The 13,339-nt window shown below is 51.8% G+C and overlaps 1 protein-coding gene across 3 annotated transcripts in view; it reads right to left on the bottom strand.

Moving 5' to 3' along the window:
• SLCO2B1 (solute carrier organic anion transporter family member 2B1) overlaps window positions 1-12,699 on the bottom strand; it is a 58,479-nt gene extending 45,780 nt beyond the window's left edge. For all 3 annotated transcript variants that reach the window (XM_049652400.1, XM_049652392.1, XM_049652384.1), the window contains exon 1: window positions 12,355-12,699. In XM_049652400.1, coding sequence (XP_049508357.1) covers window positions 12,355-12,370 — 16 coding nt within the window. In that variant the 5' untranslated portion in view covers window positions 12,371-12,699. The remainder of the gene's footprint in view (window positions 1-12,354) is intronic.
• Window positions 12,700-13,339: the final 640 nt, after the last annotated feature.

The raw sequence follows: 13,339 nt of genomic DNA, 5'->3' as shown, positions 1-13,339 counted from the left end.
GTCCCTGACTCAGGTCACCCAAGGTATTCCAGGCGTTGGTGAGAATCTGAGAGTCTGAGCACCTTCAGCCTCCCTGAGTCCCAGTGATGGGAGGGCCCTTCCTAAGAGGGTATGTGCCCCACGTGCCCATGCTGGCCAGATCCTAACGGGAACCACCTATCTCACAGTGACTTCATTCCTTTCCCAGCATAAACCTTCCTTCTAGGGAGGCATTGCTGGCCACACTACATAAGTTTCAAGCAAGGTCTCCAGGAGTAAGAATGTGCAGACTTAGACCCCCTTGGGCCTGTAGCTGTGAGACATTGGTGCTCATAGAGGCTGAGTGGCTGTGGATCTGTCTGGTTCGGTGTGGGATCACAGTTTCGGGGTCAGGTGCAGGGTCAAGGCTTGGTCCACGGTCAGGTAAAGGCTTTTCCTGGGAGTAGTTCAGAACAGTTACCAACACCCCCACAGGGCACCATCCTGCATGTAATCATAGAGCTAACCAGCCCAATCTCTAACTCATGAGTCAAACCATATTGCTAGTTGGTGCAGAAATGGCCCTCAGAGGTCATCCCATTTAACTACCTCCCTCACCCTGGACAAACTGAACTCCCCAAGTGTTGTGATGACTCAGGAAGCAGAGCTATGGTTAGAACCTGGACCCTTGGCCCCATCAGTCATGTCTGGGTTTTTCCACGGAAACCGGTAACCGTGTCAGCATCTTACTCACTGCAGTGAGAGGAAAGCTGAACCCCCACAAGGGCATCTCCTGGGGCCTCCTGACGTTCTTTTGTTTTGTTTTTTAATTTTTTAATGTTTATTTATTTTTGAGAGAGAGAGAGTGCAAGCAGGGGAGGGGCAGAGAGAGGGAGACACAGAATCTGAAGCAGGCTCCAGGCTCTGAGCTGTCAGCACAGAGCCCGACACAGGGCTCTGACCCACAAACCATGAGATCATGACCTGAGCCCAGGCGCCCCTCCTGATATTTAATCTCAGTAAGGAGCTTGAAGTCCAGCCTTGGGAGACTCCACGCCTCCACCTAGATGGAAACCCCCACCACCTTGGCCTTCCTCCTTTCCTGGAGCCCCACTTCCTGCGGAAGCCTCCTCCATTGTTTCATATGTTTCTCAACCTGGCAGGAGTTTCCCCTCATTCAACAAGCTCCTTCTAGAGTCTGGGAATGGACTCAGGACACCTCTGACCCAGGTAGGGGGGTAGGGACTCTCCATCTCCAGACCCAGAAGGCAGAATCAGGGAGGGGCTACAGAGGCCTGGAACCACCACAGCCAAAGGTTTGTGCTCCTCACACGAGGTACCTGAGAGCCTGAGGAATTTCTTTTTAATTGGGATATAACTCATATACCATAAAACTCACCCTTTTAAAGTACACAATTCAGTGCTTTTTGGTATATTCAAAAGGCTATACATCATCACCACTAATTCCAGAATGTTTTCATCATCTCAATAAAGAACCCTATACCTGTTAGCAGTCCTGCCTCCCCTCCAGCTCCTGGCAACCACTAATCTATTTTCTGGCTCTCTGGGTTTGCCTATTCTGGATATTTCATATAAATTCATATACACAAAATAGTACAATATGTAATTATTTTGCGCCTCACTGCTTTCACGTAGCGTAATGTGTAAGGTGCCTCCATGTTGTTGCACGTATGAGTACCTCCTTTCTTTTTATGGCTGGACAACATTCTATTTTGTGGATGTAAATCACATTTTGTTTATCCATTCATCTGTTGAAGGACATCTGGATTGTATCAGGTGTTGTGAACATTCATATATCGTACACATTTTTTTGTCAACATGTGTTCTCAGTTCCTTTGGGTATGTAGCCAGGAGCGGAATTCCTGGGTCATGTGGCAACTCTGTTCAACTTTTTAAGAAACTACCAAACTGTTTTCCGAAGTGGCTGCGCTGTTTTATACTCCCACCCTCAGCATAGGATGGTTCTAATTTCTCCACATCCTTGTTAAAGAGTTATTATCATGTCTCTTTGAGGATAGACATCGTAGTGGGCATGAAGTGATATCTTGTATGGTTTTGATTAACATTTCCCTAATGACTAATGATGTTGAGTCTTTTCACTTACTTCTTGGCCATTTGTATATCTTCTTTGGAGAAAGGTCTATTCAGATAGCTTGAGGAATTTGAGGAAATGAAAGTGTGTGTTGCTGGGGAGGAATCCCTTTGGGGGATGTAAGTATTCAGAGGAAACAAGGAGATATTGAAACAAAAGTGACACCTGACCGGGAGGAGATAAGGGGCTGGCCCAGTGAAGTGGGGGTGGGATGGGCTCTGTGGAGGTCACTGAGGAGAAAAGGAGGTGAGGGGGCTCCAGGTGAACTTGCCCAGAGGAGGCTGATAGGACGTTTGCAAGCCCTGGTTCCACTCACCAGCATAGACGGTCACCTACTATAGCAGAGATTCTGGGCTACACGCTTTACATGCAACTCAGCCTTCACATGCGCACAAACCTCTCCATAGCTCTGTGCCTTTGGTGCTCTCGTTATCTCTGTATCTGATGAGGACAGAGGCTCAGAAGTAGCTAGCTCTGCTGATTAATGTCAGTGCAGAGACTCAAGCCCAGGTGTTAACCTCAACATCACTCCATGTTCCTTGCACAGTATGGATGAGGGGAAGACGCTCTTCTCTGTCTGAGCCCAACCAAGCCTAACCAGGCCACCTGAAAGGGACCAGTGCTCACCCATAAAGGGGGCAGGGCAACCAGATGATGAGGCTGGAGCTGAGTTGGGGGGTGGGCAGAAGTCGCTGACCAGGAGCCCCAGCTCTGAAAGAAGTCCAGGATATGGATGAGGGAGGCGGACAGAAGATCAGTGGACCAACTTAGAACGTTCCACCTTCCTGTGGTCTAGTAGAGGGAAGCTGGGGCCCCTGGGATCTGAAAGCAGCCACCAGTTAGTGCGCAGGGTGGTCAGTTGGTCACTGAACACTGAACGGGGCTGGTCAGGCAGGTAGCCAGACCTCTCCAAGCTCTTCCTGTGGGCTGAGGCCTCTGAGTGAGCTGGCAGCAAACAGTCCAACTCTGTGAATAAGGACAAAGCTCCACTCGACAGGAGGATCCTGAGACCAGGAAAGTAGGTCCTCCTTATGTGACATCTCTGAGGACCTTCCCATCCGATGAAAACTTTGTCAGGGGTCATCCCTGACAGAAGAGCGGGCAGCTGTGGAGGTGAACCTGGGCTGGGACTGGGTGTCCTGTGGGAATGAGGGGAGAGGCAGGAAGTCAGGTTCCAGGAAAAAATCGGAGTCTGTTTCTCTCCCAGGTGAGCAACCAGGTTTGGGGGCTTTAGGTAGGCCAGGTGGTTCCCAGGGCTGGAGCCCATGCCCCTAGAGTGGCAGGCAAGGGGTCTGTGTGTCTGTTAGTTGGTTACATGGCTGGCCACGCACACAGGCCAACTCATGTCCATCAGCTGGTAAGTCACTGGTCTGGCTGTCTCTCAGAAGACTTGTCTGTTCAGACAAGCTAAACTAGCTAGCTAGCCAGTCAGACAGTCATCTTGAATGTCTGTCAGAGACCTTCAGTTCACTGAAGGAGAAACTCTGAATGTCTGCAAGGCAGAGGCAGAGCCTCTGGGCTCTGGCCTGGGGTCTCGCTGCCCCCTCCATGACAAGAGTCAGTATTCTTCACACCAGCTGGATCCATGGTGATGGGGACCAAGGTTTCAGAAAGTAGCCTGACAGGAAGGACTACCTTTCTCTGCCTGTTCTTTGCTGGAAAGGCTCAAAGTCTGGCCTCCTCCAGCCACCTCCCAGCTGCAAAAAAGAAAATTCCAGGCAGGTGTGGGGCTGAGTGTAGGTTTCAAAGTCCTCAGACCTAGGCCCGAACCCCAGCTCTGCCACCGGCAGCTGTGTGAGTCTGGACATGCCTTTTCATCTCAGAGGAAACATCTGAGCAGTTTCCTCATCTAAGTGAGGCATCTAGGGGGGCTGGCTCAGGCCTGGGATACAGTAGGCCCCACTGAGGATGATTGCCCTCCCCTCTCCTTATAACCTTCAAGTGCTTCCGAGGCCACAAGGTCAAACTGAACCCATTCCCTTCCATGTGCACCTGACCCCTCCAAGTTAACACCTCCTTCTTCCATCCCTAGATTGTCTCTCCCTTTCATCCAGGCCCCCATTTACCACAAGACCTGAGGACCTGAACCCCTTCCCTCCATGCACACTCACTGGCTTTAGAAGCAATTGCCCAGGTTTCAATCCCCACTGGCTGCAATCCTGCTGTGTGGTTTTGGACCAGTGGCCCCTTTGCTTTCTCATCTGTGACAGGGCCTGTAATCCCTACATCCCAGTACACAAAGCACCCACCGACAATCAGATCCTTCTACCCCATGTTTAGCCTGGACACTGAAAGCCTGGAACCATGTCTTATGGTCTGCACTAACTTGACTTTGCAATTCCACTGTCTTCATTAGCATTTTTTCTTCTTACTCTTCCCAGACTGACCAGCTCAAGCAAATGGCTTGATTGTTCATTACAGGAACTTCCTGAAAGACTGCTGGACTCTTCAAGGGAAACCATCAACAGAGTGTGTGCCTCTGATTCTTTGAATCTCTGTGCACAAAATCCTTACCTCCTGTTTCCACCAACAAACTGTTGTATCATGATTCCTACCCAATCCCAGTCAAGCCTCCCTCTTCCACCTCCCTCCCCATACTAAAGGACCTGCCTTAAAACAAACTTTCAATTCTCAACAAATATTGACCTTGCCTCCCCACTCTGAATCGTGCCAAAGCTTTGAGAAGTGGTATTATCCCTTATCATGGTAAACTTGGTCTTACCAACAGGTTATGTCAGTAATATGTGGGGAGCCAGCATGGATACAATACATAGCAGATGTTCAGTAAATGTTGTTTTATTCCCCATCAGGCAGCCAGTCTTTCCGTTAGCTGTCTATCCTGACACAAACTCCCGACAGACCTCCATACTTGCTTTGTGACTGCAAGGAACATTACCACATCTGGAACTTGAGAATTCAGAAAAAGTTCAACCCAGGAAGGCTGGAAAGTTGGGAGGCTGGGAGACTCAGCTCTCTGGCTCACCCTAATCCTCTACAAGAAGGGACTTAGAGGAGCTTGTCTGAGGGGCTATCACAGACCAAGCAATACTATGTGCTGTGCTTGGTTAGGCTGGGCTCCCTCACCAATCCTCCAGACAACCCTTTGAGACAGCTGTTGTGACCCCATGATATAGAGGAGGAAACTGAGGCACAGAGGGAAAGCAACTTACCCAGAGTCCTGGGGCTGGTAAATGGGAAAGCCTGGACAAGAACCTGGATCTATCTGACTCCTGGGCCCCCAACAGCAACCATAAGAAGGTTGGCTGCAAAGATGGCATTAGAACACATGAAAAATTATCCCCATGTAGCCATTTCTTATTCTGACCTGGTTTCCTGCCTGTGAATTGTCGAAGGTAGTTTTATGGGAATAGTCTTCCATTCTACCAGCTGATTCTTTAGCTAGTCAGTCATTCCCTGCAAGTCAACAGCCTCTCCTGATGACCTCAGAGAGTGCTGCAGAGAGAAATGAGGGAAGGGGGACATGTGGGGATCTAAGTCCTATACTCTGGGGGACCTAAGTATGGTGGGAGTTCAGGACTCATCACCAAGGCCCAGAATTGAACTTTCAGGAGGGATCTGCTGAGAAATGTGACAGTTCCCACATCCTGAGAACTAAGGAGGGGTGGGGTCAGGGCAATGACTCTCTCAAGAAAGAGCCTGTCTCCAGCAGAGAGAGCAAGATCAAAGATCACTTAGACCCAGTATGGCCTTGGGCCAGCAAGTAGACTTCACTGAGCCTCTGCAAGATAGGAATACTAAACCTTGCCTCTGAAGCCTGTGTGAGGGTCACACAGGATAACACCTTTTGTCAATATCAGGATGTCCCACAAGGAGCAATTTCGTCAGCCTCTGCCCCAAACTCACTAGGGAATCTATTTCCAGGTGTGGTCACCAGGCCCCAGAATAACTCATACTCCTTCCTGTGGGAGACTCAGCCCTGGTGTCACTCTCTCACCTCCTTCTGATCCCTGAAGCAATACAGCCCCTCTGGATGCCTCCCTCTGCCATTTCTTGTCCTCTCCCCAACCCATCTCACCAGCTGCATTCAAACGTCTTTTTTTTTCCCTAATAACTTCCCTGTGCAAGAGAACGAAAGTTCTCTCCTCCACACTCTTTGCCAAAGCCACCAAAGGAACTAGCAGAGATAGAGTATAGGGCAGAGGTTACAATGGGGAGGCCCTGGCCAAAGGCCCATGTACAGTTGTGTGGGCTGTGCACCACAAAGTGAATGGTGCCCTCTGGAGTGGTGCGGCACATGGCAGTCCTGCCTGGGTGGGGTACATCTGACTTCTAGACATTTTGGGGGGCTTGCACAATGCTTGCTTTCTCAGTGTTTTTAAGCTGGTTGCCAACATTTAAAAACAGGAAACTTGACAGAAACTCCAGATTTTTTTGCTTCTTTTTGAAAGATTAGCAGATCTGGCAATACTGGGCCCACATTCTCATATGCCAACACTCAGCTGGTCCAAGCTTCTGGGCATGCATGTGGCAATTTGCCCTGTTGGAGTCTCTTTGTTGGGGGTCGGGTGCTTGTCTGGTCTGTTTGATGGACCTCTTCACCTGCTTGTGACTCCACAGCAATACTGGGCCTGGGGAGTCCACTGGACAGGAAGCCAGGGCTAGGTTAACACTTTGAGGAATGAGGAAACAGGACCAGAGAGCGCTATGATTTGCCCAGGGTCACCATGTGGGAAGAACTGGTCTCTGCTGGTTCTAGAAGTCACAATGAAGATTTATTCCACATATCCTGACAGCAACCTGAGGCAGGCCTCTGGGGACCCAGAGGCCAGCAGCCCCGGTCCCTGTCCTCAGGGAGCTCCCAGTGTATGTATGGGGGGGGGGGTGGAGGCAGACATCTAACACAGAATCACAGTGAAATGTGCTCACTGATGTGATACAAGAAGTTTCAAGCCTACAGAAACAGAGCAGAGGCCCCAGCCTAGACTGCAAGTTTCTGGAAAGCTTCCTAAAGGAAGAAACATCAGAGAAAAGGGCAGAAGTATCAAAGCACAAAGAATGCTCAGGGAACAAACAGTCTGACAAAGCTGGAGCCCTGGGGCCAAGGTTGAGGGGGTGAGACTAGAGTGCTTGGAGGAGCCAGACTTGACAAGCCTTGAATGCCAGACTGTAGGGCTGGGCTTTGTTCTGAGCCCAAGGATGAGGTCCGATTTGGCCTCCTGGGAAGACCTCCATGTCTCTGCGGGGAACGTGGAGAAGTCAGGCGGTGGGCAGGGATTAGGGCAAAGGCAGGGGTGGGGTCCAGAGCAGCAAGGGACTCTGGGGCCTGGGTCAGGTAGTGGCAGTGGGAATGGAGAGTAACAAGCCAAGGTACCACAGTGGGAAGTAGGATGCGCAGGACTTCATGGAAAATCAGCTATGGGGGTTGCAGGAGGCTGAGGAATCCTGGGGGCAGGGGTGGAGTGGGGAGAGGCACAGCTCTGCAGCTGGACATGCCAACATTGAAGGCCAGGATTATAGGGTGGTACTGAGTGGTGAGCTCAGCCTTGGCCATGGTGAGCTTGGGGTGGCCAGGGGGCACCAAGGGAGAAATGCCTAGGAGGCCACGGGCTCCAGGAGAGCCCATGAGGGGATATGGGCTGGAGCCAGATCTCTGGCTGTCTGGAGACATGAGTGGAGAGAAGGGAACAGAAACCACAAGTGGGCAACTTGCCCAGTAAGAGTGAGACACCTCTGCCATGTGCCCCATCTGAAGAGAACAGAGCGAAAGAGAAACCCGCCCTGGAACTGTGGTCAGATGCCAAGGTCAGGGGAGGGGACAGTGTTCCAAAGGCGCCAAGATGTTTTTGGAAAATCCACCAGCCTCCAGCACTAATGCACGCACAGCCCCCACAGCCCAAGCCTGGGAAGGGAAATATCCCCCACGGCAAGTATTGGGCAATCTGTCCCTCATAACAACAGCAGACAGCTCTCTCTGGAAGTGCTGGGGTAGAAGGAGGCCAGTGTGGCCAACCCTTGCATCGAGCCCTTCTTACCTCCTTGCTCTGTATTCCCTCGGCTTGCTGGTCCTTCTTGCCTAGCTCCTGCAGCCCATACCAGCTGTCTTTCCTTCCATAAAACCCCTTCCTGGGCCAGTTCCCTAAGCCCTTACTCTGGGCCACAGGGCTGGTCAGTCTCCTGCACTACTTATGTCCCCCTGATTAAGCAGTGAACTCCCTAGGGCAGAGCCTGTCCCGTCCTGTGTCCCGAGGGATCATGTCAAGTGCTTGCTGAAACCCTCTGGGTCAGAAGACTTTGGATTCAAATATTTGCTTTGCTACATTGTAGCTATGTGACCTAGGGCAGTTTATGTAACCCCTGTAAGCCTCATTTTCCTTCTCTGGAAGCGAGGGAAGAGTGCCCGTCTCGTGGCGTATTTGTAGGATTGAAGGAAAATGCTGTGCCGGGTACATTGCAGTCCTCAACAACAGTTAGCCCCCTCCTCCTTTCCCACCCCATCCGCAACATGTGAGTACAGACACCTCAGCCTCAAGAGGGCAAGGCCCCCAGGAACTGTTCCCGCTTCATCCACCCACCCCTAGCAAACATTATTCTCTGGCCCTGTAGATGCTTGCCCTTCCCCAAATTCATCCTGTTCTTTTCACCCCTCAGCCTTTGCATGTACTGTACCCTCAGCCTGGAGTGTCCTTCCTCCCCAGCAAACCACTTCTTATCTTTCAAGACCTGGCTCAGCTTAAAAACATGGTTGTTGAATTCAGCTAAGCTGGGTGAGGGCAAAGGGAAGGCCAGGGCCTGGAGAGGAGGGGCCCAGGTTGGGGTGGGGGTGGAGTGGGCCTCCTTAGTGCTCCAGTTCCCAGCATGGCCTGGTGGGCTCCTGGAGGAGGAAGAGTCAAAGCCACGAAGGGCTTGGCTGCCATCTTTGGGAAATTCCTGCTAGCAGGAATTTGGGTGGTCTGTTGGGAGGACAATAGCATGCTTGAGGTCCAGCTACTGCAAGCTTCAGCTGTTGTTGCTTCTTGAAGGAGATCCGTGCAGGGTGGGGGAGGAGGCCAAGCACTTTCTGGTGGTTTCCAAGCTGGGTCAGGCACTCTGTGCTGGGACTTTCTGTTTCCAGTTCTGGCCCTGGCTATCCTATCTGAACCCAAGATGACCTTAAAAATAATGAGGAGGGCCTGGGGGGAGGGCGAGCCTTGAGCCCACAGGGAATTCACGTCGGTCTCCTTCAGCTTAAAACATTGAGCATAGGCTCAGAGACAGGTAGCCACTGACTTTGGCCATGCTCGGTCCCCCAACCGTGAGTCCCAGCTCATTTCTCCATGCTTACATTTACTCCTTGGAGCCCTATCATACCCAACCTCACTCCATATCATGAGTCTCCTGTCCTCAAGGAGAGTAGGCTTTCACAACAGGTTGGAGGGAAGGAAGGAATGTCATGGGGGGAGGCATGGAGTGAAGGAGGACAGTCTATGTACCGTGACTTTCCCAATGCCCCGCCTCTGCCCAGCCTGTGCTCAGATCTGGGCCCTCAAGAAGGGAATCAAATGTGGCCCCACCTCCAGGGAGCCCCCAGTCTGGTGAGACTGGCATTGTTCTCCATTGTTTCAAGCATTAGTGCTTAGGGCTCTGGGCTGTAGCATATGAGGGGTGCTGGAACCAAGTTTATGTCTTTACTTCTTCTTGACCCCCAGGGTGCAGCTGAAGTTCAAGTTGGCACCCTGGAAATAGCCAGGCTCCCTTAACATTGATGGGGAGATCTCTTCCCCTACAGAGAGGCCCTTGCTGCACTGCTCCTTGCAGACACAGAAGATTGAGCTTCTCAGTACAGGAAGAGACCAAACGACCACCTTGGCCAACCCCCTCCATCTACTGCACAGAGACAGTGGGTCTCAGAAAGCAGACTGGGCATTGAATGCTTGGCACCCAATTGTAGGGTATAGGCTAGCTTGACATCTGGTTCACAGCTGCCTGAGATCTGCCCCAGTAGGCAAGGCCTAGCCTGGGATGAAATAATCATCCCCAACCCTGCCTACTCCCCAGTCACTAGCACAGAGAATAGTTTGCTTTGTCTGGAACCAGTGGAGAAATGCCCAAGTGGGTGGAGTCTCACTAGTGTGGGGTCTGTGGAAGGGAGGTGGGAGCCCTGAGGGTAATGGCAGAGAAAGGAAAGAGCTTTGGCATCAAGACAACCTGGGTTCTGACCCCCACTCTGCTGCTCCTTTGGTGGGTGACCTTGGGTGAGTCACTTGCCCTCTCTGCGCATCTGTTTCCTCAACTATCAGAAAGGTTGAGAGATTGTCACTTCATTCTCATAAAGCCAGTGATACAGAGTTCAAATTTTAACCCAGGACTGCTGGTTCTTTCCCTTGCCCTACCTGTCTGCCCTAGATTGGCTCACTTTGAACCCAGGGGGGTTCGAAAGCAACAGAAACAATATTAGGAACAAGAAAAGATGAACCTCAAAAAAGAAAAGTGAAACAGCATATATGAGAAAGGTTACTTCCAGCTGGGAGAATTGGTCTGGAAGGCTTCCTGGAGGAGTTGGCATTTGGAGAGTTGGCAAATTTGAAGGAGGAAAATAGCAAATTTCACCAGAATGGGTGAAGAAAAATGGACAAATACCTTCCTGGTGGAGGTAAAAGCTGAGCAAAGGGGAAGAAGTAGGAAAGTGGCTTCTCTGAAACCACAAAATGGGAATGGCCTTGGAAGATCATTTTCTCCAACTCCTCCCCCACAGACAGGGAAGCTCTGCATGTTGCCTAAGGACATGTGGTGAGTTGGTGGTGGGGCTAGGCCAAGAGCCAGATCTGACCCTGACTGCTCTTTGTGTGTCAGCCCCTGGCTGGTAGAGCTGCCTCCCTCCCTCAGGAAAGCTGCTCCCTGCTCTTTTCCCAGGATCCAGGCTTTGTACCCAGCCCCACCTGAATTCCCACATCCCTCAGAGTGCCCTCAGACCAGAAAGAGAGCATGGAGGAAGACTAGCCTCTCAGCTTAAGTTAGAGCTCAGGAAGAAAGACTTTTGGTGGCCCAGTGGGTAGATGCTGGGGTCAGCCTCCTGCTGTATGTGTGGGATGTGGGGGCAGCTAGAGAATATTCCAGAACTGAGCCCTGCAGGGGTCAGAATAACAGTGGGGCAGGGGGCAAGCGCAGTATAGCCAAAGTCTCTAGTTTCTTCCCATACCTATAAGATCACCAACCCTCCCATCCTGCCATGAGCCAAGGCTGATGGGGAATTTGGTTTGTCAGTGACCCATCTCCAAACCAATCCGTCCAACTCTGATCTCACTGTCATCTCTCCTGTGAGGTCCCTAGAGGAAGCATCCATCCTACCCTTCCTGCCATGCCATGGTCCGCAGGTGTGTCAGCTTGCCCACGAAGCCCTTACTGTCGCGTGCACGAGACAGGGAGCAAGTTCAGTCTTGCCTGAGTGGGGGTGAGGCTAACACAGCTGGAGGAGGACAGACAGCTAGAAAGAGGCCAGAAGTGATCACCACAGGGCAGCCAGCCCGGAGGGCCACCCCGTCTGAAGAACCCTTTGTTTCCTCCTCCTCCTTTGCCTGCCCAAGAAATGCTCAACTGGGTGCTCCGTTCACAGAACCGCCACCGTCTCCACGTGGTGCTTCAGTCACACTCCAGGCTTGGCTCTGCAGGTCTCTCTCTGAACCTGTTTCTCTTCTCTGCTGATCTTTCAGATTCTTCGTGGCAGGTCTCCTGTCTCTCTCCTGTCTCTGTCTCTGGTTCTCTCTCCCACATGATCTCTGCTTCTCTTCATTTCTCCCTGTCTCTTCTGCAGCCAGCTCTCTGGGGCTGACCTCCCTCCCTTTCCCTGCATGCTCCTGCAGACACCTGCTGGTCTTTGTCTTCTCCTCTGTCCTGTCGCCCTTCTGTCCCAGCCTTTGTCTGACTGCATATCTCTGGACTTGCTCTGTCTCTGACTACACTTTTATCTGTGTTTTTCTCTGCTTTGTCTGTATCTCTGCCTACTTCAGAGGGAGAACAGGGCTCGGCTCGGTGAGGGGCTCAGTGGCCTGAATTTCCACCGCCCTTTCAACATCCTTGTGTCATCAGGGAGCATAGGCTGGGTTCCCTGCCTCCAGCTGAGCAAACAGTATCCCTTCCTGCCCCTTTGGTTATTCACTCATTCATTCAATACACCTTCACTATATCTGCTTATGTCTGGCTCTGCATGGGGAACGCCAAGCCCCCCACCCCACCCAACTTCACCCCAGTTTACCCATTTTGGCTCTACAACCTCCTCACCCTCCACACTGGGAACATAGCCCCCAGACTCCCTCCCAATGCCCCTTCCTTACGTCATCTAGACTTACCTATCCTGGGTCCCATGACTTTTGGGGTGCAGTGAATTCCAGCCCGTATTTCAATTTCAAGAGTGGAGCTGAGCAGGAGAGAGGGAGTGAGGCCTTATCGGGAGGCCCCTGGGGACAGCAGTCGTGAGCCACTTCTAGAAGGGAGGCGCTAATGTGGAGACTCCAGGCACCAGGCTGATGCCGCCTGGGCCACACTGGACCGCAGCCACCTCTTCCAAGATGGGTTAGGAATTCCTGAAAAACTTGATCCCACTCTCCAAGTGCCTGCCTCATGCAGCCACTTGTTCCTTCTGTCTCTGTCTCTCTGAATTCCTCTGATTCCTGGCTGGGACAGCCCAGGGCCAGAGTTCTGTGGGAGGCTGGGTTTGTTTAGATCCAGCCCTACTGATGGGAGGAGGCTGCTGTGTCGCCTCCCCTCAGCCTCTTGCCTCAGCATTCCCCTGGATATTTTCACTTCCTCTGTTAACAGGAGAGAGATGGCAGGGACAGGGAATTTCAATGATCCCCATGCCCTGGGATCATTCAGTCCCGATTCTCCAATCTCTTCTTATACTCACATTCTCAGTCTGTCCCTGACCAAGCTCTTGTCCCCCCCTCACAGAAATTTTGTCACCCTCCATGAGCCCCATCTAGAGCCCCTGTTCTCCCCCACTGTCCCCCTTCCTGGAATCCCTGTCTCCCGCAAGATCTCATCCCCTCTCACCAAAACCCCATCTCCTCTCTGAGCTCTGAGGATCCAGAGCCAAGAGGAAGTCCATTCGCCAGGAATCACAATGGCCAGCCCGCCTTGGGGAACTCATGGTAACATCTCCATAAAGTACAGGCATCTTGGTGGAGGGGGTTGGGGAGCAGAAGGGTAAATATGACATTTCTAGAGTTTTCTGGACTGAAGGCTGAAGATGGAGACGTTGGAGCCAGACAGACCTGGGGCCTCTTTCTCAGTCCTGTCATTCACTGGCCGTGTGGCCTCAGGCAGGTTTCTGCA

The sequence above is a fragment of the Panthera uncia genome, chromosome D1, assembly GCF_023721935.1.
Source record: "Panthera uncia isolate 11264 chromosome D1, Puncia_PCG_1.0, whole genome shotgun sequence".
Classification (NCBI taxonomy): Eukaryota; Metazoa; Chordata; class Mammalia; order Carnivora; family Felidae; genus Panthera; species Panthera uncia.
The sequence above is the reverse complement of the archived record's forward strand: the minus strand, read 5'-3'. Positions and strand labels throughout refer to the sequence as shown.